Source organism: Chinchilla lanigera, unplaced genomic scaffold (assembly GCF_000276665.1).
Source record: "Chinchilla lanigera isolate Chin_1 unplaced genomic scaffold, ChiLan1.0 scaffold00013, whole genome shotgun sequence".
Lineage (NCBI taxonomy): Eukaryota > Metazoa > Chordata > Mammalia > Rodentia > Chinchillidae > Chinchilla > Chinchilla lanigera.
The window spans coordinates 20219307-20247069 of record NW_004955414.1 but is presented as its reverse complement, the minus strand read 5'-3'; the positions used below and the strand labels follow the sequence as shown (position 1 = coordinate 20247069).

The 27763-nt window shown below is 41.6% G+C and overlaps 2 protein-coding genes across 2 annotated transcripts; both read right to left on the bottom strand.

Moving 5' to 3' along the window:
• Positions 1–503: 503 nt before the first annotated feature.
• Positions 504–10915, bottom strand: LOC102016911 (olfactory receptor 51E1). The gene is made up of 2 exons (XM_005380052.2): positions 10891–10915; positions 504–3497 (listed from the first exon to the last, which is right to left on the bottom strand). Exon 2 carries the CDS (start codon positions 3453–3455, stop codon positions 2502–2504), a length of 954 nt encoding a protein of 317 aa, XP_005380109.1. The 5' UTR covers positions 3456–3497; positions 10891–10915; the 3' UTR covers positions 504–2501.
• A 5890-nt stretch (positions 10916–16805) lies between these two features.
• Positions 16806–17780, bottom strand: LOC102016583 (olfactory receptor 51D1). The gene has a single exon (XM_013511717.1). It carries the CDS (start codon positions 17778–17780, stop codon positions 16806–16808), a length of 975 nt encoding a protein of 324 aa, XP_013367171.1.
• Positions 17781–27763: the final 9983 nt, after the last annotated feature.

The following is a 27763-nucleotide window of genomic DNA, read 5'->3' as shown; positions in this document are numbered from 1 at the left end:
GCCAGAAGCAGGAGGATTCAACTTTTCAGCCTAACTTTGCAACCAAATCTCGTAAAAGGATCAGCACTTTTTTATTCATCCTAGTTCTTACTTTAGACCTTCCAGAGAACCCCAGTGAACATTCATAAATAAATCATGAGGGATATGGCTCAGAGGTTAGGAGATTCCTACCAAACATCAGGAAGGGACTGGTGCTTACAATAGTGGTGGTGTGTGTATTTAGACTCATGAAAAAATTCAGCCAGTCAGGACCAAATTCATAAATCTTTGTCCTTCTAAAATTTAGGAAAATGACTGCATCCCTAGAAACATTTAAAATGGGTCCATCTGATTCATCTGTTTATTATCTATCATGCCTCCAAAAGAATTACAAATATAAAACAGACACATATATTTATCTTGTACCCATTCAGAAGCATGTATACAGACGCACATCTAAAATCTGAAACAAAAACACCAAAATGCTAACAATGATTTTTAACTCTTTAAGGTAACAACTTTATTGGAGATATTTATTATATTTTTATTTCTTTCATATTTTCACATTGTATTGTTTTTATTACAATGGTCATACATTACTTTCCTAATAAGAAAAACATGTCTTTTCTCTCTCTTTATTCCTTTCTCAATTCCAATGTCAGGGCACTTGTGAGAGACCAGCGAATCTCCCATACAATTCAAAGTGGCTGCAGCCTGCCCTGACCCCATCTGATGCTCCTAGTTCTTCCAGCCACCACTCACCTGGGCCTACCCAATTCCATGTTAGCCACAATCCTCAACTTCTGCATCACAATCCAAGAAATTATATATGCTGTGTCTATGTCTCTTTACCAGGGAGGCAAGCCTCCATGCCACTAGCTATGGCAAGAAAATTCTGCCTGGCAGTGTGCTCTATTCTTCACTATGCTGCCTTCTCTCATACTCACCTGCCTCACTTTGGGTCTGTTAGCGCTCTCCCCATGAGTGATGATCTCACTTCCTGCTCAGTGCACTTGTAGGATACTCCTACAAAGACCACCATACTCCTAGAAGTGCTATGCCTGGCTTGCAGGACTCCCAGGTGGGCCACAGGGCCAAATTCATGTTAAGCACAGCCAGCAAGCATACAGTGCTCGTTGCTCTTTCCCTTGATATTGCTGAACGACCTTCATTTTATAACCTTCCCCTGCAGGACAACGCAAAGCCCTGGGGACATGTGGGGACAGGTAGTGCCCCTGTATACACTGTCTTCACTTTCTGCCAATCCATCCTTCCCTCAGTCTTGCTTCTGGCCCAGGTACACGGGCAATTGGCCCTTCTAAGGCTCATGATACCTCTTGCTCTTGGCTCCCTGGTCTGTGGTAACAAGTCCTGCCATTATTCCATGGGCTGCTGGATGGCCTCAGATGCTTCTCTTCCTTAAAGGTCTCTCAGATGTCCCAGACTCCACTGCTAATCACAATATTTCCCAAACAAACCACTGCTCAAGAACTCCCCAAGCACACTCCTGCTTCCACAGCATAGCACAGTGGCAGCTACACCAGAAAAAAGAACAAGAGCTACTGGAAGGAAAACCATGAGATCCAGCAACAGGACATTTCCCAATACAATACAGAATGAGTGGCAGACAGGATTAAATACTTCCTCTGGAAATACCCGATACACTATCCTACTGTTGTCTATCAATCCTGTCATATGCTATAGAATTGGACATGAAAAGTCTTAATATTCTCTGAGCTTACTTGACGCTATGCAATTTACTGGTCCCCATGGGACATCAGTTTCTCTACTGGTACAGTGAGGGTGCTCATTATATTCCTGCCTAAGCCAAAAGTTTGATTTTAAGAATTAAATAAGGAAATGAGAGTCCATAGGCTGTGAACACTCTCAGAACAAAGTGTGTTATCTTTCATTCTCTGAACAAAGTATAAGCTGATGTGGGGTTTTTTTAAGGCTTTATTTTCAACCTTTTATTCAGGGCCCAGTGCCCAGGGAAAAAGCAATTATTTCTTCTCTGTGAAGGTTGTCTTGAAGAAGGAAAGCCAGGTATATCTCCTTTCGGGAGGTCCAGAAATATTGAGAATTCTGAAGAGGAAGTTAGAGTCTTAGGCTAGGTGATCTAATTTTATTAGATTCTTGTATTTAGTTTCCTTTTGTTATGCTTAGGCCTTTGACAAATGTCCTTTAGGTACACTGCCTTGATCTCAGAACTCTGTGGACCACCAGTGGAAGCAACTTCAATCTGGACTGGATAATAAAATGAGAAGTAATAACCCTTCCGCCACCACTATGCAAAAGTTCTAATAATTATAGGAATAAAAAACAAAAGGGAACATAATATAGAAATATGTGGTCCTGCCATCCCTTTTCACGTGGAGAATCCCCAACCAGTTTCAACTTTGAAGGATCCAAGTTGTATTCTATTAAGGGAGATTTGTTTCCTTAATACTGTTTTCCAAAACATTGACATGAAAAATCTGAATTAGAGGACTTTGAATGAAAACAAAGTTGCTCAGTGACCCTTAGGAGTCTGTCATATGTGTGGTCACATGGAAAAGACGAAGGATGCGCTGTCGGATCTGCTTTGTCTTCACCCCGTAGACAATGGGGTTGAGCACAGGAGGAACCAATAGATAGATGTTGGCCATGATGACAGGCAGGAGAGAGTCACGCCGCTTACTAAAACGGTGCACCATAGACAATCCGATGAAAGGCACATAGAATATGAAAACAGCACAGACATGGGAGACACAAGTGCCAAAAGCCTTTGCCTGGGCTTCACGTGTCAAACCCAACACAGTCTTAAGGATAAGCAGATATGAAAAGGAGATGAGAAGGGAATCCAGGCCAATGGCAGAGATGATGACAATGAGGCCATAAATGACATTGACACGGATGTCAGCACAGGCCAACTTCATGACGTCCTGGTGTAGGCAGTAGGAGTGGGAAAGGACGTTGGAGCGGCAGAAGGGCAGCTGTTTGATGAAGACAGGCAAGGGAGCCATCAGCGCAGCACCCCGTACCACGGCAGCCATGCCAATCTTGGCAACACGAGGCAACGTAAGCACAGTGGCGTGGCGTAATGGATGGCAGATGGCCACGTAGCGATCAAAGGCCATGGCCAACAGCACCGTGGACTCCATGCCAGATAAGGAATGGATGGCAAACATTTGTACCAAACAAGCATCAAACTGGATGGTCGTGGAATTAAACCAGAAGATAGCCATCATTTTGGGCATGGAGGAGGTGGAGATGAGGATGTCCAGGCCAGAAAGCATGCAAAGAAAGATATACATGGGCTCATGTAGGCTGTGTTCAGTCCGCACGATGTAGATGATCATCAAGTTACCTAGCACGGCAATAAGGTAGAGTGAGCACAAGGGAAAGGCCAACCAGAACTGAGCCTCTTCCAAGCCTGGGAGGCCTATTAGGATGAAATACGTGGCACTGGATTCATTGCCAGTGGGGACCACCATAGTGAAGGAGCTGGGCTGGGACCAATACCAGGAACGTAGAGGCTGCAATGCAAAGATAAGTCATCGTCAGGTTCTCAAGAAACCGAAAGCCACGTCTCCCTCATCCCAATGTCCTATTCTCTTAGGCAAACTCTATTTCCACTGCCCATCCAAATTCTGATTCTATTCTAAACTCAGTCTAACACTAAGTCAAGCACCAAACTCAAATTCACCCACTAATACTTACTAATCCCATAGGCCCACCTGCATAGTCAATCTTAACAACAAGTGAAATACTAAGACAAAATTATAATCATATTTTAAAATTATTTAGTTCTCTAGAAAGGCTACTTACCGAATATACATTGATGTAAAATAGATGGATAGGTAGATAGATAGATGATAAATAGATATAAAATCACTTCCTTTTTCCTGTTCTATTCCTTTTCTCCCCTGTGCTTAATAGTGAATTCTAACGATATCATTTCACCGTCTTAAAATGAATTGCAAATTAAAATTAGCAATACTAGTACTAACACAGATTAACAATGAAACCTAATCTCATCACTAATCTATTGATCTCCCCACTTCTAGCCTTAACTATAACTGTAACAGTAACCCAATACTTAATGGCCATTTCAAACTTAATGACCAAAATTAATAGACTATTATGATAAACCTAATTCCAATAAAAACCTGACACTAATTTAATCCTGAATTCTAATGCTACATTTCATCCTTGCCCAAATATCTACTCAAAGTTTTACACTTGTCCATATTATTCGGTTCACATCAGAAAAAAAAGATAACCACAGCAGATGCCATTGGTATCCCACCCAGATCCAAAGCACCTGTCTCCCATCTGCAGTGGGTGTTGAGTGTTAAGGGCTCATAGCTCTTCTTGAGAGAACTGTGGTTGTTAGATGCCAAGGACTGCCTGACATGAAGATACAGAAAGCCAGCCTCCTTGCCTCTAAGTGGAAGAGTAATGAGGCTGGTAATGTGGCTATTCCAAAGAGGAGCTATAAAGGATCCCTTTAGGTAAAAAGGGGAAAGGTATCATAGTTATGTAGGTGTAGGAAGAGACACAATATATATAGGGTTCAATTTCAACTGTCCACTAGGAGTCTTGGAACACCATCCCCGCAGTTAACAGAGGACCACTTTGTGTCATTTGAACAAGAATCTGTCGTGCTCTATTTCGAGGAGACCTACCCAGCCTGACAATGGAATTGACTCAATTAGGATACAAAACCTGAGATGGTGGCATTAAGAGCACTGGAAGGATAATTGATCCGATAGCAAGGTTCAGGCTGAATCTGAATTGAATCTAGCTATAAAAATGGAGATATTGTTCAGGTGGATATCATACTCCCATTATCTCAGATCGCATTCTTCTGTTAAGAGAGTTAGCTAACTCCCTCCTGCCCCATCCTTCCTCACTTCTTCATGGAAATATTCACAAGTATTTAATCAGATCAGGTACACTGCAGTTTTTAAATATTCTTGCACACACACACCACAAATACACAGTTGCACACTGGCTCCTGGTCTTGTATCTTTGGTGCTCTTCTTTTTCTATACTCTCTTCTTTGACCATCTTATTCCCTTAAGAAAATTCATTTTCTTATGAATAAACTCTTGGCTTTCAAATCTATCTGGTGAGTCCTGAATTCTCTTCTGTGATCCATAATTCTAAAATTCTAAAATCAGATCCATAATTCTAAAATCTTACTAAAAAGGTTCACCTGGCTCCCTGCGAAGTACATCAAATACTCTTCCTGAACTACTATTGTGTAGCTAATAAGAAAACGAGCCTTGAAGTCAATCCCAAATTCAAATCTCAGTCCTTAGCTGTGCAATGCAGGGCAAATCATTTACTTGCAAAGACTGAGTTTCTTCTTTAAAATGCTGGTAGCCCCTGCCAAGATAAGGATTAAATGAGACAATGACTGCAAAGCATTTAACACAACACCTCATGTATACTAAGTATGAAAAGTCATTCCTGTTGTTATTGACTGTTTTCCTCCAGATTGTATTTTTTTTCTACCACAGTGGTCACCAGTTACACAAGCAAGACCGTGAGTCCATCAGGTCAGGCCTCTAATACCCTTCCTCATCAACACAGTCCAGGCAATCTAGCCAGATGAACTCAAACGAGTGCTTAGTGTTTAAAAAAAAAAAAATACTTTTGAAAACTCTAACAGTCTGTCTTTCTCAATGTAGTGTGACCCTAGGTCTCTCCTCACACTCCTCACCATGGCCCCTGTGCTCCAAGCACACTGGAATGCACGCTGCCTCATACATGCAGCACTGACATCCATGACTGTGTCTTTTTCTCTTTTTTTTTAAATTTCTCATCCCTCTGTCATATACATTGATATAAGACAGATAGACAGGTAGATAGGTGAATGATAAATAGACATAAAATCACTTCCTGCCTCCTTGACAGGATCTGCCTCCTTCACTTCCCCCCACACTCATTTGCATCTCCTGGCTTACTTTCTCTATGCTATGTTTCCTATGCTTCTTTCCCCAGGGTGTAATTAAATGTTTCCTGCTCTATGCTTCCAAAGTATTTCACTTAGCTCTCATTTTATATTCCCCCAATAATAAGCAATATAATTACATTTATTCTGGCTAAATTATGAACTCCTTCATGCCAAAGATCTTATTATATTTATCAATTACTGTTAATGCTTATTGAAGATGAAAATAAGCTTTATCAATAGATGAATCTTTCAATGAGCATCTAATGAAGATAACATAGCCAAGGGGTATGTAGCACTGCCAGATATCTGAACTTAAGAGACTTTGAGAGGGAGGAAACAATGTTTGAAAGGTCAGTTCAGGGTAGTCTTAAGTTTAGAACAAGAATTTTCAGGATCACTATATTTTTTTTACTCAGGGAGCCACAGGACGTGGGAGGATATACAGAAATCAGGGCAGCTGCAACATAAATGCAGAGGATATGCACACAGCTTAGGCTGAAAGGAAGGGAGACCTGGGAATCCTAGCCTGGAGACCTTACCAAGAAGGCTTTGAGGCTTCAAAGGGCCAGACGCCCTTGCCATCTAGAAATTTCACATGAATTTATCTGCTAGAGCAGGCAGATTCCTCAAGATCAAAAGTGTGCTGTGTAAGGAAATATACACTGGGAAAGAATCATGGATTACCATATGCAACCCTATTGCCTCAGAGGGTAGCTCGATGTGGTGAGCAGAACCCTGGGTCTAGGAATACAAGTCATGGCTCTAAATAATACAGAAAAGAATAATAACTTCCTGCCACAGCTGTGAAATTATATGAGACGTCAAAAGACATTTGAAAAATAATAACAGTGCATTTTCCATAAAAATAGGAAACAAGGTCTATGAAAATGTACAAAGCTTCCAAAAATGTATTTCTTCAAATCTATCACCTCAGTCACTTATTTTCTATATATATTTGTTACACACACACACACACACACACACACACACACACACAATGATAGCAATCAATTTTTTGCAATGGCAAGACTGGGTATTGATATAGAGATGCCAGAAATAATAAAAAAGGAGAGTTAGCTGGCTTGCAAGGGAGGTGCTTGGACAGCTATGGCTAGAGATAAAATGTCATCAGGAAAAAAATGAAGGCATGTGAAGGGAGCCAGCCAGAAAGCCCAAATGTCACTCTTCAGACTGCCAACCCTGAGGCACCCCAGTCCACCACAGTCTTCCTCCCTAGCAGACAGGACAGTGAAGAGATGACTTCCAGGTGGCCTTCCAGCCTCAACATCTGTGAGTAATTAGAACCATTTGCACACACTCACAGATAGTTTAGAGCACAGGAGAAAGTTGGAACTAAACCATTCTATTTCAAAAACAAAACACAGTTAAAGAAAAATAAACTAAGAAAGTATATTTTCTTTATTTTTTTTTTAGAAAGCCCACACACTGTCCTGATCCCTAGGGAGTAGATTTGTGCTTAAAATTTTCTCTAAAAAGTCAAATTGTCTGACCAAATTCCTGGGATGCTCTTGGAGAACTAGGAAGAACATATTAACCTTTTCTCAGGAACTTGGGAGCAGGCGCCACCCACTATACAGAGTGGAAATCTATTTCTTTTTTTGGTACCTGGAATCAAACTCATGACCTTATACTTGCCAGGTAGACACCTTCTCATTGAGCTATACCCTGGCCCCTTGGAAATCTATTTTGAGGCCCTCAATTCTCTTCTTCCTTTTCTCTGGCCTTCAGGACTCTGCCCTCTGTTGCTAGCTCAGCGCTCCTTCCTGAGCGTTTTTTTCCGGTTCTGAATTCCTTCTTTCTCAAGGACCCATGGAAAAGCTGATGGAGAGGAGGACCAGGGCCCTTCATCCTTTCTCCCATCCCCTCAGTCACTCCGAACACTGATTTTGTTGTTTCTATGGAATTAGCAGACCACTGAGTGCCTACAAAATGCCACTGTACCAATTGTCAAAATATTATCTGTAACTTAACAACAATTCTGCATAATAAGAAATCTGTATGTCTTCTCTACATTATAGATGAAAAAGCTGAGCCTCCAAGAAGTTGAGTAGCGGGCCTATTGTTTCACAGTGGATTAGTAAAGTAGAAACTTCACCTAGACAACCCCAAGACCTGAATGCTTTCCCTTATTCTAGGATTTAGTTGTGCTGTGCTGTACTTTCTGGAATCTAACAAAACCTACTCTGGGAAAAGGTACAAGAGGTGCTTGGTAAGTAGGACTTTTTGGCCCAGGCACAGTCTTAGAAGGGCAGCTTACAGGGCCGTAAGGAGGACTTTCCTGGATGGGAACTCGAGGCACCTTCCTCCTCTTCTAGCATCAACTCTCCTGGCTGTGACATGGGCGGACCCCTCAGTGGTGATTAAAAAACTTTGTCCTCTACCAAGTATCTCCATCTTATCTAACTAAAGTTTCTCATCAGTCTGTCAAGTAATCGTCCCATTTAGCAGATAAAGATAATGATGCTTAGTTAGAGCCCTAAGTGCCAAATCCTTATGTTTTCCAGTATTCCAGGCTATTAACCTCCCTCTCTCAGTCTCTTTAAGAATAGTCAGATATTGTATAAGGACAATGTTCACATTAATTTCTAAGATATCCAAAATAAAGGACTCAGGAGTCAAGGGACCATTCTACGGCATAAGACACCTGACCAGCTCTCCCCACTTAGGTTCAGCCTAAATAGGATAAAAAGGGAGGGGATTTGTGGTTTCTGTCATTATCCAAGCCAACCACATATTATGTTCTATGCCCAGAGTAATGGACTAGGGACTTGTGACGCTGCCTTCAGCCTCTGTGGGGAACTTTGGCAGAGAGTGCCCTTGAAGGTAAGCTCAGACATGCCTTGGAGCCTCTGGCTCTTACTGCCAGACCCAGAGGGGCAAGACTGACCTCAAGAGTGATGCTGTGGTTGTGAAGACTGGAGGAGACTGACACCTGATTCTTGGAGAGGAAGACACTGTCCATACACTTCATGAGGGTAGTATTCCCAAGAATCATGCACTCCCAAATTATCTGCATTCCCTGTGTCCCACACCTTGCTTGGATCTGATGAAGCAGATTAACCTTGCAGAATATTGGCCAATCTTTTTTAAACTGCTAAGATAATAATGGAAAGATGAGAGCACAATTTCTAACCCAAAAAGTGATTGTGAAGGCTCCACCCTACCTTATTCACTCCAGCCAGACTAGTACTCCCCTAAAATAGCCCTATGCAGACTTCTAGGGTTCAAGTCCCCACCACCACTGCACCACTTTCTGAGTAGGGCCAGTTGAGTGTTCTGGACACTTGCAAAGCTTGGCCTACGTTCAGCACCCTGCAGAGCTAGTGTGGTTTGTGCCTGCCTGCTGGCAAATGCAACAAAAGGGAAACACCGGATATGGAACTGTGATCAGTGGCTCTGATTTTTTTTTCAACAATTACTATCTGGCTGGCTCCTCTGTGTCACTCTCACTGAGCTTACTTCACTGAGTTTACTCATTAAAGAACAGAGTAAGCAAAGGCACAGGTCCAGCCCTCTGGGGTAGGGAGAAATTGAGACAAACACTCAAATCATCACAGTACATTGTGGGAAGCACTAGGACAAGACCAGCATCAACTCTCACAAGCAAAGACGACAGTAGCTCACCAAGTTTTTAGGCTCAGAGGGCTTTCTAGAAGAGGTGATACTGAGCTATGGCTTGCAGAGCCAGTTGCACTTAACAGGGAGTTAGGTGGGTGTAGAGACAGCAGAAGATAGATAGCAAGAAACAAAGTGAGGATCAACACTGGAGATCAAACACTGGATAAAAGAGGAAAGATCACTGCTCTCATACAGCTCACATGCTAGGAGGGCAACAACAAAAAGTAAAGAAATAGGCAAGAAAATTTCAGGTAAGGTAAGTGCACTAAGGACTAGATGAAATGATAGGATAAAGGTGGAACTGAGACAGGAGTCAAAGAGAGCCTCTCTGACGAGCTGACATGGCGCTGAGAGCTATATGGTGAGAAAATGCCAGCCCCTCTAAGATTGGAGGAAAGAGCATCCCAGACACAGGAAATGACGTGAGGAAAAGGTCTTACAGCAAGACTGAGTCTAGTAGTATAGAGAACAGAAAGACCCAGGTGGCCAGAACACTGGAGAGATTAAGATCAGGTCATAGGAAGACAAAGATCCGGTCAGGTGACTGGTTTGTGGAACATGGCAAGGAGCTTTGGCTTAATTCTGAGTGAATGGAGGAATTTAAGTGGTGGACTTGATTTCATTTTTGAAAGTTCACCTGGCAAAGGCAAAGACCCAGAGTGAAAGAGGAGAGACCTGTTTGGAAAGCGGCAAGCACCCAGGCATGGTTGGGGAGAAGAGTACAAAGGCAGACGTGACTGCAGGGTGGACACTAAGCCACTTTTTAAAACAGGGCTAAGACTGAATCCTGTACTAGGCTCAGACTAAACCAAGCTTGAAGCACCAGCAGGATCACTGCCTCCCAAATTCAACCACGCCCTAACTCCTGATGCAAAGCATAGGAGGAGCACCTTCCCTGCTCAGAGCCCACAAGACAACCCTACCCAAAGCCTGATCTTCAACCACACTAACACCAGGGTTGGCCCCTGCCCAGTTCAATCCCAATCCAACCCCAATCTAGCACGAGCAAAATCTGTTCTCTGTCCCATTCACATTCGTGCATGCCAGGATTTCAATGGGTGTTCCAGTACACTGGTCATTGAAACTGTGCCTGAAAACTATCCTTAGGCAACAGTGAACACCCAATGCTTCCCTTCACACGCAAACACAGAAGTCAGTAAGAGTGCCACCCTTTGGATGGAAAGGTTCCTACACATCCCCTAGCCCTACCCTGTACACTGGTGCTTCACAGCCTGGTTTCTTATTCTCTCAGCAATCCTAGTGGAAGATCTCTAGCTATAGGTAACCCACATGCTCTCAGCTACCCTCTGGTCTCCTGCACTCACCTCAGCTGTCCTGCAGGAGTGTGTGTCTTTCTTCCCGGCCCTCTTCCAAAAGAGGTCTAGCAGGCTGTGCTAAAGCCCCGCCCTCTCTGTCTCCACCTCCTTTTCTAGATCTCAGTGGCCAGGGTTATTTATTCTCAGTCTGCCCTCCTCTTTCCTGCTCCTCCCTGCTGGGCATGCAGGGTTTTGTCCAGAGTCCATCGGCAGATACTCCTCACAAGCCAACTGTGGTTTTGGATTTCTTCTCAGAATCCACATTCTAGAAAGCTGTCCTAGTGGTGTGAGGAAGAAGGAGCAGCACATAATGTGAGCCTCTAGAGTCCTCCTCAAATAGGCCTTTGGGAGCTGGCTTACATACGTCAGTTATCAATGAAAAGTTAGTGTAAGAAAAGGCCAATAAACCCTTTTTTTTTTGGTCTTTCAAAGGGTCTTTTTCCAGGCTTTTTCATAACCTGATCACACTTGGTCAGAGGAAAGACAAAGTTTTCAAAGAGAACCCATGATTCAATGCCAGCCTTTTCCCATCCTGAAGCTTTCTCTCTCCCCTGCCTTTCCTCTGATGGACGCTGAACCCAATGGATCCAGCCTCCCTTCCCAAAGTCCTAGGGCTTCTTTGTCTCCCAGGCTCAGGCTCCTGTGTCTGGCCAACTCATTACACGGGTCCCCAAGGACACTTTCTCCCATTCCCTGGCCTTAATTTACTAACTTTCTGACTGAGGGGGAAGGACTTTTATTCTTTAACCTTTGCTACCCTCAACCCAGCCATATAAGACCAATACCATCTGGTGTGTCTCTTAAGGGCAAAAATAGTAAGAGAATTTTTAGACAGTTAGAGAACGACTTGAATGTGAAACTGAATATGTTACATTTTGAAAGAAGTTAAAACTATGTCTGTAATAAAGAAAGCATCATGACTTGTATTTGGTTTACCCTTATTTTTAATTTATCAGTATCACTGTAATGAATTTACAGTGTAAGGCATGCTAATTCAATAAAAACAGATAGTGTCAAACAAGACCAGTCTTACTCACAGCACATCAAAATTACTGATTACAAGAACTTCTGGTCCCTGTAGAACTTGCAGGCTGACATTTTCTGCCATCACCTTAGATATATCTCTGCTGCCTCCATTGATCCCCCCATAAGCTTAGAAGATGCAAAGACTTTTTCAATGTTCCGTAGGGATTTCTATGTCCATCTGGGATGGAATGACAGGAAATAATATCAACCTAAACAAATGAAAAGGTAGACGAGCTACATAAAATAATTTGCAAGATCCTGGGCATCAGTCAATGAAGGACAATGAGACAAGGTAAATGAATATGATCTGCAGCTTACCCACTTGCAGCCTTGAGGAAGTTTTGCAGCAAAGGCAAAGTGAATCCAGGCAGAATCCAGAGGACTCCCTGAGTTGAGGTGATAAACTGAGGGTTCAGGAAGACCAACCCAGTTATAATTTGAAGGTAAAGTGTCAGAGATGAGAGATACACGTGGAGAGAGAACACCAAAGATAAGTAGAAAGTCTTCATCAAAAATTCAACCAACTACTGATCAGTATATGCCTGTAAGCAAGCTTCCTAAAGCTAAGGAAAGAATCGATTTAGAAGATTAGAGGTAAGCATAAATTTTGAGATAAACTTAATCCCAGGTGGGATAAGTGTGGTAAACACGAGCCTCCGCAAAAGCCACAGTAAAGGAACACAGCTCTCAGGTGGCCTCTAAAACTACTCAGAAATGTTTTTCCAAGAGTAAGTGGACCATTCTACTGTATCTGCTAACTGACGGGCTGGGAAGAGTAAGGGCATAGGGAGAGAATGTGGATCCCCTTTGCCTCTTAAGAGCAAAACAGAAAATTTGTGAGTACTACTTGAAAAATTATCTGCCCTAGGAAAGATGGCTGTGGGAGGCCTTCTAATTATGACAGATGATAGGTAGATGATAGATAGATAGATAGATAGATATAGATAGATAGATAGATAGACATATAGATACTCAAAAGGCCATTTCCTGGGCCAAGCCAGGTGGAGATGTCACACAGAAATGGGGTACACCATGAGGGCATAGTCCTCAGGTTGCCTCACCTATAGAAGTTTTTGTACCTTTTAACACATGGTGACAACATCTTCAGATCTAGGTTCAAGTGAAGACAAAATTGACAGTGAGCACTATCCTGGTTGCAGCTATGTGACCTTAGGTAGTCACTTAACTAATCAGAGGCTTGATTTGCTTAACTGTAAACTGGGAGTAGAAACATTATCTGAAATAGAATGTTTTGTATAGATCTTAGCTGATCACTAACAGCTGAAGAAGGTACTGTTTAGACTTCATACAACACAGGACAAACTAAGGAAAATAATTTATACGGAAAGAAACAAGAGATGATGAAATAATTTATAAAGAAAGGGACAAGAGAACAAATAGACATCCTGCACCTTTAGTTCCAGGTTCTGAAAACATAGCAAAGCATGCGATGTGATCCCCACCCTCTGGAGAGACACACACTCTCACATGGACGTTTAAATTCTATAATAAAAAATAAATAGATATCCATCATGTAAGATCTATCACAGCAGGATAAGCATCCAGTTGGCTTATACACGTTTGTGTTTATGTTGGAGGGAAGCGCAGAGACTGTGGAAGCTCTTGATATAGTCTGGCAGTTAGATCCTGTCTTCCCCAGAGCAACAGTGACCCAGCAGTTATCCAAGTAAAGAGATTCTAGAGAACTCAGAGTTGTCCCAGACTCTCCCAAATAAGAAGGCCACAAGCTAATCTAAATCCAGTGACATTTCAGCCTAGAACAGTGAAGAATTTCTGGTGTTGGCAGATGAGTTTATTATGAAAGGTAAGGACTACTGTACTTTGAATACTGTTTCCTAGGATGAAATTAGCAGGCCTCATTTTGGCAGTTTGATTACTTAGAATTGTTGTCACTAATTTTTTTGACCACTTTCTATTTTCCATGTATATTTGTAGCTATAACCCTATTTAATCCTTACAACCGTCCTACAGAGTCTGAAGTTTAGTAGGTTAAGAAACTGACCCCCAAATCAAAGCCAGTGATCATAATCTGTACCCCATCTAATTCCCACCCAACAATGTCTCTTTTCCTGATAGAGATATTAGCTGTCCAAAGCACACTCTTGGCAGGGTTCTGCTTTCTTTGAATTTCACTTATAAATCAGGTTCCCAAAAATGGGAAATGAATTTCAGGGGGCTGGTAATTTAGCTCAGCGGCACAGCACCTGCCTGGCAAGCGGGTCATGAGTTCAGTTCCTGGTACAGGAGAAAAAACAAACCCAAACCCCCCCAAAAAAATAATAATTTCAACTTCTTTTAAGCTTTAAAAAAAAAAAAAAAAAAACTTATCAAGAGATTTTCTGATTAGTAACAATAAATGAGGATAGCCATACATAACCACACTGGTAAAGCACTGCAAAATTTCAGAGCACCATCAACATAGAGCATGATGTGAATGTTGTTCTCAAAAACTTGTACAATGGAACAACAATAATTGTGATCATTTATTACATGTTTACAACACCTCACTGTTTACAAAGGATGTTCGCAACATCACTGCTATTGTAATTTCACACTATACAGAAGAGAAAATGAGATCTAGAGAGGTTATAAGCCAGGGGTGGGGCCGGGGATTTAGCTCAGCAGCAGAGCACCTGCCTGGCAAGTGCAAGGTCATGGATTCCATTCCTGGTACCGGAAGAAAAACAAAAATAAAAAAAACAAAAAAAAAAGCCAGGGGTGGTGACCTATGGCCCATGTGCCGCAGCCAGCTACTTGTTATCACTGAAAGCTCCAAATTTTTGCCATCACTGTAAATATAAATCATGCCATTAAAAGACCCATTTAAGGATTCTTTCCTCTACTTCAAATGAATCTGTGAATACACTGCTTTCGACCTGTAGTTCTATGAATGTGAATGTTTCTTATCTGATTTCATGAGCTAGAAATAGAATGTACCTGCAGGGAAGTGCTCTGTAGGAGATGCCAAAGCCTAGCAGAGTCATGTATTTGTCTTCACCTTGTCCACGCTCTCCCTAAAAGGTTGACAAAACCTCCCTCTAGTCAGGCCCTTTTAAGTATTTTGTTTTTTTGTTTGTTTGTTTGTTTTGTTTTTTCTCCGGTACCGGGAACCGAACTCACGACCTTGCACTTGCCAGGCAGGCGCTTTTGCCGCTGAGCTAAATCCCCAGCCCCCAGGCCCTTTTAAGTATATTTGGCAAACTAGCAAAAGGGAAGAAGAAGGTGAAGATACTATGACCTGCTTCTGAGGAAGGAAGATAGGCCCTTAGGGAGGCCGATGCCTTAGTAGAATAACACATGGAACGTTCTGTACAGATGTATGGACTGTGGAGTATTGGGATGGCTGCACCTTTCAACCTGTTTGTTATTTATTTTTTAGTAAAAACACCCTGAGGCAAGGAAGGTGTGAAAAGATGACAAAAGTGGTAAAATCTTTGCGCTTAAAATGTAGAAAATATAGTTTGGCCTTTGAGAAGATGGAACAAAGAAGTCCTGTGCTTGTCTGCACTCCCAGAGACAGAGGCATACCCTCAAACAGAGCCCAGACCAAGGATTCAGGTTTCTTACAGGCGTGTCTCTCAGCATGGAAAGTTATTCCTGCTACTTATGGTTAGACCTCTTTAATCCCCTCTCCCCAATCATACAGACATCATACATCAATCAGTGCTCACAAATGCAAAACCTATACTCATTCTTGTGTCACAGAACTATAGCTGATATACAAAAAAGTGCCCTAGAATATAGGTATCAGACACAGACCCAAAAATACAATCACAAACAAATCACACACAGACACACACTTCAGACACTGCACTCCACCCACATGTGTCTAAAGGCATATGTGCAGCACAAAAAATTTCATATCAAAAATGGTTTTCACAATAGACACAAACTCTAAGATAAATGTTACACATGCCAACAGGTACAACCCTCCCAATACTACAAAGTCCACACATATGTGCACTACATTCTATATGCTTCTAATCTCAAGAAAAGATCTAGGTTTCTAAATCTCAGGCAACATTCTCACCAGATACACATAAAAACACTGCCCAGCAAACAGATACACAGAGCAACATTTTCACATAGATGCCTGTCACATACCAACTCTCAGATACAACATAAATGGAGTAAAAGTATAAGCAGAAACAAAACATAAAACATATGTACACCACAGTACAGCTACCACACTCATCAAGACACAGCTGGCACATATTCCATCCTCATTCATTCATTCAACTCTCTTGCACACACATGGGCAAACACACACATTACTATACCTATGTAAACATGCCCACCATAGCTACAACCATTACACCCCATACACTTACAGTGATGCACATTGGCAGATTCCACAAAACACACGCACATGCATAATGAAACTTAAACACTTCATGTCGGCTACTTCCTCTCCTGTTACAGGTCCCTCCGGTTATTACACAAAACACTTTCATGAACTCATATTTATAACTATGTCACCACTTTTGGATATAAACAATAAGTTTTATAGCCAACACAGATGCATCAACACAGACATGGGAGCAAGCACAACTATAAATCATACATCAAGGAATTATGAGCTGTGGCATTTAGAGCCTTCCCATTTCAAAGCTGTGCATATTTTCTAGTTGGGAAAGAGGGAAAAGGGCAGGCTATTCTAACAGAAGGGTTATAGCAGTTGTTCTCTAGGAATGGCCTGTGCAGACAAGGTCATAAATTCTGTATTGACTCATTCCTGGGGACAGAGGTAAAAGATTTATTTAGATAACAGAAAGCCGACAGCCCACTGGGTTGGATGCTCCAATCACCATGCCATTCTGCAGACCCTCATTCTCTCCTCTCTGGCAGTATTGAGGACACTGGGGTGGGTGTCCTTCTCACCTGTCACCCCGTGAGAATATATGGATGACTCTTGAGCGGATCTCCTTGGTCTTGGCTCCATAGACAATGGGGTTGACTACAGGTGGCAGCAGTAGATAGATATCAGCCATGAGCACATGGAGCAAGGAAGTGGGACCACCCAGCCTGTGTACAACTGAGAGCCCAATGAGTGGCACATAGAAGACCAGGACAGCACAGAGATGGGAGATGCAGGTATTGAAGGCTTTAAGTGCTTCCCCTCGAGAGGAGAGCTCCAACACAGCCCGCAAGATGAGGATATAGGAGAATCCAATGAAGAGGGAGTCCACACCCATTACTGAAAGGATGATAAAGAGTCCATAAACCACATTGACTATGGTGTCAGTACAGGACAGCTTCATAATATCTTGGTGCAGACAGAAGGAGTGTGTGACAGTATGTGTTCGGCAGTATGACAGCCGCTTCAGGAGGAAGGGCAGTGGGAAGAAGAACACAAATCCTCTGATCAAGGCAGCCAGTCCAATCTTGACTACAACAGGCCCCGTGAGCACAGAAGCATGGCGTAGTGGGTGGCATATGGCCACAAAGCGGTCAAAAGCCATAGCCAATAGGACAGCCGACTCCATGGCTGACAAAGCATGGATAAGGAACATCTGGGCCAGACAAGCATTGAACTCAATCTCCCGGATGCCCATTAGGAAAAGGCTGACCACCTTGGGCATGGTGACCGAGGAGAGGACGAGGTCAATGGTGGAAAGCATGGCCAGGAAGAGATACATGGGCTCATGCAGACGCCTCTCCACACGAATGATGAGAACGATGGCCAGGTTTCCCAGAGTGGCCAAGGCATACATAAAACACAGTGGGAAAGCCAACCAAAAGTGTATGTTAGGCCCCAGACCAGGGATACCCACCAGCAGGAAATGGGCTGGGTGGACCAGTGTTCCATTTGGAGTGGCCATGATAGGGACCAAGAGTTGTGATTTCCGCATCCCAAATCCAGGGTCTAGGAAAGGAAAAAAGAAATATTAAGTCATGTCTCAGAGAAGAGAAAGGGCTTCTAAGGGAAAGGCAATGGAACAGTAACAGTAGCAAACAAGACTAAATATTTCTAGTAATTCCGAACCCCAGCTTCTCTGAACTTTGACTCTTCTTATACACACCACCCTAAATACCCCAGATCTCATCCTGACTCCCCAAGGCTCCAGTGCTATACAAAGCAATTCTAGTGCTCTTAGTCTCAATGCGTACATGCCCATTCATAAAACATATTTTAAAAAGTCCTTTAGTTTCAAAGCTCATGTTGTCGACCAGGCCATCACTCTTAGCCGCTCCCCACCAGGGTGGAGAGGTGTGCAGAGGTCTCCACCACAGCCCTAGCTCTTCTGGTCAGGTTTATGATAGGCTCAGGTCCAGAGTCAGAGTTTCAGTATGTGGCTGACTTTGAGACCCTCTATAATCTGATTTAGAGCAGGAGGCACAGACTCAGCTAGGGACTAGATTTCAAGACAGGGACTGTGTGTCATTTCTCAAACTTCCCTGATATAATCATCTGAAGTAGGTGCAACCTCCACCCCAAGACCAGAGAAAATTGGCGGAAGCTGTTTGGATATCCTGGGAGTGGGGCAATCTGGTGAGACGGAGCGATCTTTTCCACTCCTTGGCAAAGTATAAAACCAAATCTGCCACCAGGCACTCTCAAGGCTCACATGAGCAGCACTAATAAACTGTACTGGCTGGGGTGGGACACAGAAGCCGGACGCATTCCAGGTCTGGGGAGAGAATTATGCAGTGCTGCAGTCCTCACTATCTGGCAGTCAGAGGCACACTTCCTCCTCCACCCTCTCTCCTGCTGATATCACATCACACTGGCCCAGCTTCCTCCTGACCTCTCTGCCCTAAGCTCTTGTCCTGAGATCCAGAAAGATAAACTACCACCTGCTTGATATGTCCACCAGAGTAGTCGGCACAACTCTCACTCATCTTTCCCCAAATAAGACCCCTCCAAAGCCGTGCCTTCACTCTGGTACTGAGTTCAGGGAGGCACCACCCAGCACGCAGGTCACCAAAGTCAGGGCAGACAGCTAGCCCCATCTTGACTTATCTGCCCTTTCACCTCCGTGCATGACTTTGCTTTTTGAGCTAATCTGCGGGTGCCTTAACTCTTATTTGCCACGCTCTCCCTCCCTCCATCTCATTGTATCAATCCGTCCGCCTTTACTATGTAGAGACCCTTCTGACTCACCCTTCTGCCTCCAAACCCAGTCTACTGCAACCCACCTTCCACACTCCTGCCTCCACACAGCGTGTTTAGCAAGATACAGGTGATTCTCTGAGCCTTCAGGACAAGTAAAAACGCTATGATCTGCATACAAGGCTCTTCACAGCATGGGTCCAACTTAACTTTCCAGCCCAGCTTCTCAATTTCTTTCTTCATTATCTATCACCCCCATTCATTGCAAGTCATCACACACATACACACACACACATACACACACACACACATGTGTGTGCGCGGACTTTACTTTTTTTTTCCCCCAGTCGAATTAATTCCCCTTGCTCTCTGCTTCTTAAGTGCAGGGTAGGAGGATAAACTGGGCAGCTCTAGCCAAGGAATAAGGCAAAGCTTGGAAGATGCCTCAGAGAGACGTGAAGAAACTCCTCTTGGGGCAAGTCACGGGACACAGTCTGCGATCCGGGCTACTATGACTTGGAAAGGCTGCTGGCTGGCAGGTCTGGCCCAGTAGCTGGGTGGTGTTATCAAAGGCCCAGCTTCCTTATGCAGTGCCCAATCCTCAGATTTCCCAAAGCCAGGACAAACCTCCTTTCCCTCCTGTCCCTGCTCCAAGCCTAGCACGTTTGCAATCAGTGCCTCAGGCCTGGGCATCACCCACTTGTATCTTCTCTGGGGCCCTCGGGGAGTATGAAGATTGCCAAGGAGCAAACTGGGACCTTAACTGCGCTCTAGCCTCTAGGGAAAACTGAGCCAGAATCCTACCCAATTCTTCTGAGGCCAGTTGGGGTGGGGGCAGGGTAGAAGGGAGAGGAGAAATAACAGGGCTGGAAAAGAAGAGCTACTGGAATGGAGTCAGGGGAGCGGCTGGAAGCACAGGCAAGTCTACTGCTGCTGTCATTCAGAGCACACCACCCAAGGAGATCCAGAACTGTGATGGAATAGGATAGCCATTCGTTTCTTGATGTTGCCCTCTTGTGGTCACGTTGGGGAGCTGCAGTCTTGTGATCACAGGCCAGTACTACTCTTCCATCCATCTCAAACTGCCCTTTATTTATTTGCCAGTCACCTCTTCTGTTCCTCCAGAAAACAGACGGTGAGGCATGGAGATTTGAGTGTAGGGCTGTGTCAGGAAGCAGACTTGGGCCCAGTGACTAATTACAATCAATTACTAATGGACTAACCACACTGAACTTCAGTTTGATATCAAAAATAAGACACTGGCAGTTCTCCAGGGAATATTTGTTATTCTTTGAAATACTGGAAGAGCCGGTGAAGTAGGAGAAAATGCAATTGGGATAGTGTCAGAGAAACAAAATGGCTTAGAAGTAAGGTATAAGCTCATGGGTTACCTTGAAAACTGCTTAAATGTGTTGGCGGAGATGCTCTTTAATGCTGCAGAATGAGCAGTGACTAGTTTGGGAAGAAAGGGAAAAGTAGATGGAGACAGCTCTTTTGATATGCTTGCATGTGAGCAGAAGGGGTGAAGTGCGCAATATGGGAAGAATCGATAGCTCCACATTTCTTAAGTGTGCATTTAGGAGCCCAAAGTGATTGCACACAAGTAAATGTGAGCAGGATGAGATTAGCAGAGAGGCTGCTGTCCTGTACTTCTCACATGCTTCAAGGCTATGATGCAGGTAGACTCTCTGTCTTCTCCCTCTGTACAGCTACCATGAGCAATTTCATTTGTTTGCATGGCTTCTATCACCTAGATGTGGTAGAACACTCTTCTAAACTTAAGAACGGTGTTAGCTTTGGATGTAGGAGCTCCTCTAGCACCTCAAACTCAACATGTAGCCCATTGATAAACTCAGTGTCAACTAAGTTTATTATCTCTGTCTCCCAATCTGAGTCATGTTCCCTACTACTGTTCATGGTCATAAAAATGACTCTGTTACCCAACCCAGAAGCTTAGAATCAACCTATCATCTTTTCCTCTTCCCTCTTTCCTCTCCCTCCTAACCACAATCAGTCACCAAGTGCTCTTTACTTTATATCCTAGAAATACTGTGAACCAGATCTTTTTCTCCATCTCCTGTGACTTTACTCTAGTCCAACCCAAGGTAATCTCTTCCCAGGTCATCAGAAGAGCTTGTTCACTGGTCAGTCTCTCTGAAGAGCTTTCCCACTGATGCCAATCTCCAAGGCCTACCCCGTGACCAGCAGGATCTTCCAATACAGTTGATGGTAACTTCTCTTACCTTTACAATTAAAGAATGAAGTTCATGTTACATAACTCAACTCAGAAGACCCCCAGGGGTCTACTCGGTTCAATTCTTCCATTTGCATCTGTAATCACTCACTATACCTTGTTTTTTGTATGTGAGTCCCACATATACCAAAATGGTCCCATCGCTTCAATTTTTTTTCTTGTTTTCAACCTTCACGTCTATTTTTTTCCTCATGGTAAAAGCACTCATCCATCTCCTCCCTCCTTCAGATCTATTCCTTAGTCTATAGTATCTGTTTAAACTTCCTTCCTTAGACTTTATCGATTCCTAATCTTGATGGGATCACTTTACTCTTTTTTCCAGTGTTTTACTGATGGCATTTAACATTATGAGGTTACTTGAACGTTATACTTCCAATCAGAGCCTATCCCCTTATCTTAGGGGTGGGGACGGACACTGATATGAACAGGTTTTTTTTAATTTATTTTAAAAATAAAAGAAAGAAAACATATTAACAAATAGACATCTATTTATAAAATAGCATAAGAACAATACAAAAAATACAGATCTACAGACAAAGTGGTAGGAAATTAACCATGGTTGTTGTATTATGTACTGATATCTTTAAAGTGGTTTCTCAGGAAAACCAACAGAGACATGTAAGATCAATCAAACAAGTAACCATTAACTGTTCCTTCAGTAAAGCAGTAGAAGACAGTAGTACAACTATGTTAGCTGTCCTGTGTATACATACTTACATAATTGATATGAACGTTTGAAAAGCTGTGTGTACAGTGTCCTCCTTCACTCCCTCACTTATAGAAATTAGTACTGCTCTTGCTGATGTTCACTCACAATTCACAACTCCATTACTTTAACTAAGGCCATCTGGGATGCGGGGAAGATACCCTTAAATTCTTGGAAACACGTCAAGTGCCAAGCTGGTACAATTTTTACATGGAGATTTTTCATGGAGACTTTAAGCATTTTTTCACTCATTGCAGCAATCAGAACAGCATCTTACTGAGTAAGGTGGGCCTTGGTATGACTTTAAAAATAATAGTTACTCCTATACACCTTTCACAAGAGTAAAATGATTCATTGTAAACAGAGTGTGAAAATGTCTGGCCAATGGTGGAAAATTCTGGCCAGGTATATACTCAGATACTTATGATAGAAGCCTCTTCTTTGTTTTTTTTTGTTTTTTTTTTTTGGTTTTTCTCCAGTACCGGGAACTGAACTCACGACCTTGCGCTTGCCAGGCAGGCGCTTTTGCCGCTGAGCTAAATCCCCAGCCCCAAGCCTCTTCTGAATGACGTGAACTTGCCTAATTCTCAGTGCTATCACAGGACACCCCAGCTTTCCTTCACTGTGGTCCTACTCTGGTGTTCTTTCAGTTCCTTTCATGAAAGTTCTTAGTCCTTGCACCCAGTTCATTTGCTCAAACTTTTGCTTTGTCTGGAATAGTCAACCTCCTTGTAGCCCTCCTCTAAATTCAAAAAGGAAGTCTTTTCCTGTAGGAGTATGTTCTATTTTTGTGAATATTCAAATTTCATCTGTAGATGACTATTGCCACCAAGTTTTATTAGGAAACTGATTTACATGTCATATTGACATATATGTCACATACAAAGTCCTTCATGAAAAAATCTAATTTTACTTCAAGGTAGAAATGATTCTTTGTGTTAAAAACATATAATAATAAAACAAGAAAAAGAGACATATGGCATGAGAGGTATTAAAAGGAAATTAGTTATTATTTGTTGCTTCATTATTGTATATTTAGAAAATCCAAAAATATACTGAAAAATTATTAGAATAATTACTGAGCATAGGAAGGTTGGTGAATAGAGCTCCAGTGGAGGAATCAGCACATGGTACTTATACAGGAAGGTTAGTGAGTACAAGGTCAGTGTGTGAAATTTCACTGTAATTCTGTAAAAAGCAGACATGATTTTAAGAGTATTTACAATAGCATGGAAAAAATAAGATGTCAAAGAGTAAACCTAACAAATAACAGAGGACCTACACAAACAACCATAAAATATTCTTAAAAGAAATTGGCTCTTAATGAATGGGTGGGTAAAGAAACTGTGGCGTATAAATACAACGAGATGTTATTAAACCATAAAAGCACGAAATCTTGTCAGTTGCAGCAATAGGAATGAGCTTGGAGGACATTATGTTAAACCAGCCACAGAAAGACAAATAATATGTGTTCTCATATACGGAAGCTTAAAAGATTGAACTCATGGACAGAGAGTTTAAAATCATTACCAGAGGCTTGGGAAGGTACAAGGAAGAGGGGATAGAGAAAGGTTGGTTAACAAGTATAACATTCGTTAAGAACAGTAAGTTCTAGTGTTTTATAGAACTATAAATGACCATAGTTACCAATGATTGGTTGTATATTTCAAAATATTCAGATAAATAATGTGAGGTGATAAATATACCTACTACCCTACTTTGATCATTACACATTGCACACATATACTCAAATATCCCACTGTATCTATAAATATTTATAATCATAAAGTATTAAATTTTAAAACATAAGTAAACAAGAAAAAACTGATTTTATTGGAAAGCTAAATAACATGAAGAATTTAGTTCTCACCCAAATTTCTATACAGCATTAACAGAATTCCAATACTACCTTGATAGGTGATTTTGTACAACTTGATAAGCTTAATTTTTAAAATATACAAAAATATAAATGGCCAAAATATCCATACCCCTCTTAAAGATTAAAATGCAGTAGAGAGACTTGCTATACCAAATATCAAGAATTACTTTCATGCAATTATGAATGTGTAATATTGAAGATTAAACAATTGAGTCAATGAATAGAAATAAAATCCCTGAAGAACATCCACTCATAGATGGTCAATTATTATATGATAAAGATAACACTATGAAGCAATGTGGAAAAAAGAATATTTTCATTAAGTGACATTAGAACAACTGAATATGCATATGGAAAAACAATAAAACTTGAAGCTTAATCTTAGAGCACTCACAAGTACCAGTTTTTGTGGACTATATCTATAAATATAAAAGGCAAGGCAAACAAATTTCCTGAAGTAATATAAAGCAATATTTTCATGACGTCAGATGAGAAGTGGAAACTGACTTATCCATGAAGTTAGTTCATCCAGGCATATCTGCTCAGTGTCTACCATGTGACAGGCACTCTTCTGAGGAATGCACAAGGCCAGACAAATCAGTGAAGAGAACAGACAAAATGCCCTGCTTTAATGACATTTACATGCTAGCCAGTATGGTTTAGCTTTTGTCTGTAGGAAAATCCCTTTGAATATATGCCAGAATTCCTCTTCTCTTGGAGTTCAGAAATTTTAACCAGGATTTATTTAGGTATGTATCCTTTATTATATGAATTAATGAGCATTGTATGACTTAAAACATGAGTTTTTAGCTTCTGGACACTTTCTACTGGTTTTTTTTTTTTTCTTGATAGTGATTTTACTCAAGTACTCCATTGCCTCCTTTCCTTCCTTCTGGAGAGCCTGTATTTCCCCTCCACGTCTCCTATCAGTTCTTGGCTAAGTCTACACGTATTCACTGGAAAACAAAGAACGACAGATACTGCACTCAAGGAATTTTCCCAGAGTAGTATGCAGAAAGACAGTATTCACCCTGCCTCAGTTCAGCTTTGCTCAGTTATTTTTCTCAGTTTACACACTGGAGTTCTAGACATTCAAGAAAATATTCCATATCTTTCCTCACTTGGCAACTGATGAAAGAGTTAGTTAGATACAGATCAAAATATAGACGTTCTTACTGAAAAAATGGCTGATTTGAGGCCAGGGCTTTGATATGTGACCTCTCGTGACTTCCTGTTCTTTATCTCTGAATTAAATCTATCTAACTAATCACATTCCAACTTGCAAGATCACAGACTTCCCTCCTCCCTGCAGGTGGATTTCTCCTGGAATGGCAGTGAGCAGACCAGAATGTATATGTTCTGAAGCCGGGCAGAGACGGCCGAGACTGGGAAGCGACCAAGCCACAGGGGCATCTTCCTTCTCCAGAATTCACTTACAATATCACTCATTGCCAGAGGAGATGGAATGAGGCCAAGAGCTCCATTGTAATGGAAATTCTTCTACATGGAAATGAGGTCAGGGAGAAAGGAATTTTCCACATAAAATGTGTATACTCTGTCTTGCTGTTACCATTTCTAATGTTTCATTTCTCTTTGCCTGTTCTTCTACATCACCATGTCCTTGTTGTAAGGAAATAACATTTTCTCAGCTCTCATAAAGCTCTGAATCTGTTTTTTCAAAGTTCTTTTATTCTGCCATTTTTAGTCTATTTTCTCAAATGTGTCCCCCATTTCGAAAGCCTGACTTGGTTTGGTTTGGTTTGGTTTTATTCCACACTACTAGCTTTTAGTTTTTGCTTATGGTTATGAATGGTGGTTTGATAAATCACTGTTTTTAGCTGATGTTGTTTCTCCAGGTCAGTAATATACCTCTATGACAAGGCCCCACCTTCTCACAGCACATGTAGCTATGAACTTATCCATGGATCAATCCACTGATAAGTATAATGACCCCATCCATCACACAATCACCTTCCAAAGCCCCAGGAGACCTCGGGTCCAAACCTTAACAATAACTTGTAGAACTGTATAAAGTTCTATTTGTTATTGTGATGCACCCTCAAGATAGACAATGATAACTTTAACTAAAGGGTTGGTATTGTATACATGTATTGAATTATTACACTGTACACCATAAATATGTACAATTTAAAACAATGAAATAATTCTTAAAAAAAAAAGTTATAAGGTTGAACCCTGAATGACTTTAAGGAAAACTGGATATTCATGCCTGACAGCAGTATACTCAAATAAGCTTTGTGGGAGCCCTACCGCACCTTCCCGACCACTGAGGCTGCCTCGCTACTTTGGAAGGAGAAGAGGAACCCTGCCCCACCAGTAATTCTCTTTTTCAATTGAATTCTTGCCTGGTTTTAGAATCAGGGTAATGCTGGCTTCCAAGAATTGATACAGCAAGTGAGTTCAATGAGATAGGCACTCACAAAAAAACCGAAAAGGGAGGAAAAAACAAAGCTTTATTGAGCTGGCTGATGGACACTCTCTAACCAGGAGCCAGAGATGTCCACATCTATCCTGGTCTCACCTTTGATTTAAGTATGTTTTTTAGGTATCCATAGTAACCATTACCTCATTTTCAGGAATCTTACAAGAATGTCACACAATTATCACAAAGTCTGCCTCTCCCAGAAGCTGTCAGACAGCCAGACTCCAGATGACCACTGCAGTGTAACTTTTAGCCTACTTCCCAATTTGTCCTGTTTCTTCTGTTTCCATTGTATAACTATGATTTCCTTTAAGTGGGTTGATAACTCACCAAGAGGAGGGGGTGAAGAGTGAGGTCAACTACAGCTTAAGTGAATTTAAGTGACTTCTCTTAATATGGAGTTAAAAAAAAGAAAATGGTCTCTCTTGCTCTATTAGAAAGACTTCAGAATATGCCTGGCCTTTCAATGTCATTAAATAGTGATGAGTGCTGGTGAAAGACCTTCCCCAGTGTTCTTGTAGAATTCAATCGTAAATCCATCACATCTTGGGTTTTCTTTCAGTTGGCAAGTTTTTTATTACTGCTTCCATTTCACTGCCTATTATTGAATTATTCAAGGCTTTTACATCTTTTGGATTCAGTTTTGTTAAAACATATGTATCTAGGAATCTATCCATTTCTTCCAAATTCTCTAATTTATTGGAGTGTAGGCTTTTGAAGCAGTGACTAATAATCTTGTGGATTTTGGTAATGTCAATTGTGATTTTGTTTTTTAATTTATAATTTCTTTGATTTGGGTCTTTCCTTTTTTTAGAGAAACTGACTAAGGGTTTGTCAATTTTATGTCTTACCTTGAAGAACCAGCTCTTCAAACCATTGATTCTTTGTATTGTTTTAGTCTCAATTTCATTAATTTTTGCTCTGATCTTTATAATTTCTGTCCTTGTACTGACTTTGGATTTGGATTGCTCTTGTTCACAGGATCCTGAGGTGCATTATTAGGTTATCTATTTGGGTTCACTGTTTTTCTGCTGTGGGCATTCACACTTATAAACTTCCCTCTTAGGGTTGCTTTAACTGTGTCCCACAGATATTGTTCCTTTGTATTGGCATTATTGTTTGATTCTAGGAACTCCCTAATTAAGTGGCAGCAAACCAATGGCATGCATGTCACAGAAGACTGTATCACTGAAAGCTCTAAAAGGTTTGCCATCACTGGTCTAATTTTTCCCTTGATTTCTTCTGTGACTCATTGCTTATATTGTTTAATTTCCAAATGATTGAATAATTTCTGTGGTTTCTTTTGCAATTGATTTCTAGTTTCATTACACTATGATCTAATACTATATATGAATACTTTTGCTTCTTTAGCACTGACTTAAGCATGCTTTTTGTGGCCTATTTTGCAGAAAAGTCCATGTGGTAGTGAGAAGAATGTGTGTTCTGTTGTTGAGTGGAAGGAACATTCTGAAGGTGTCTATTAAGTCCTTTTGTTCAAA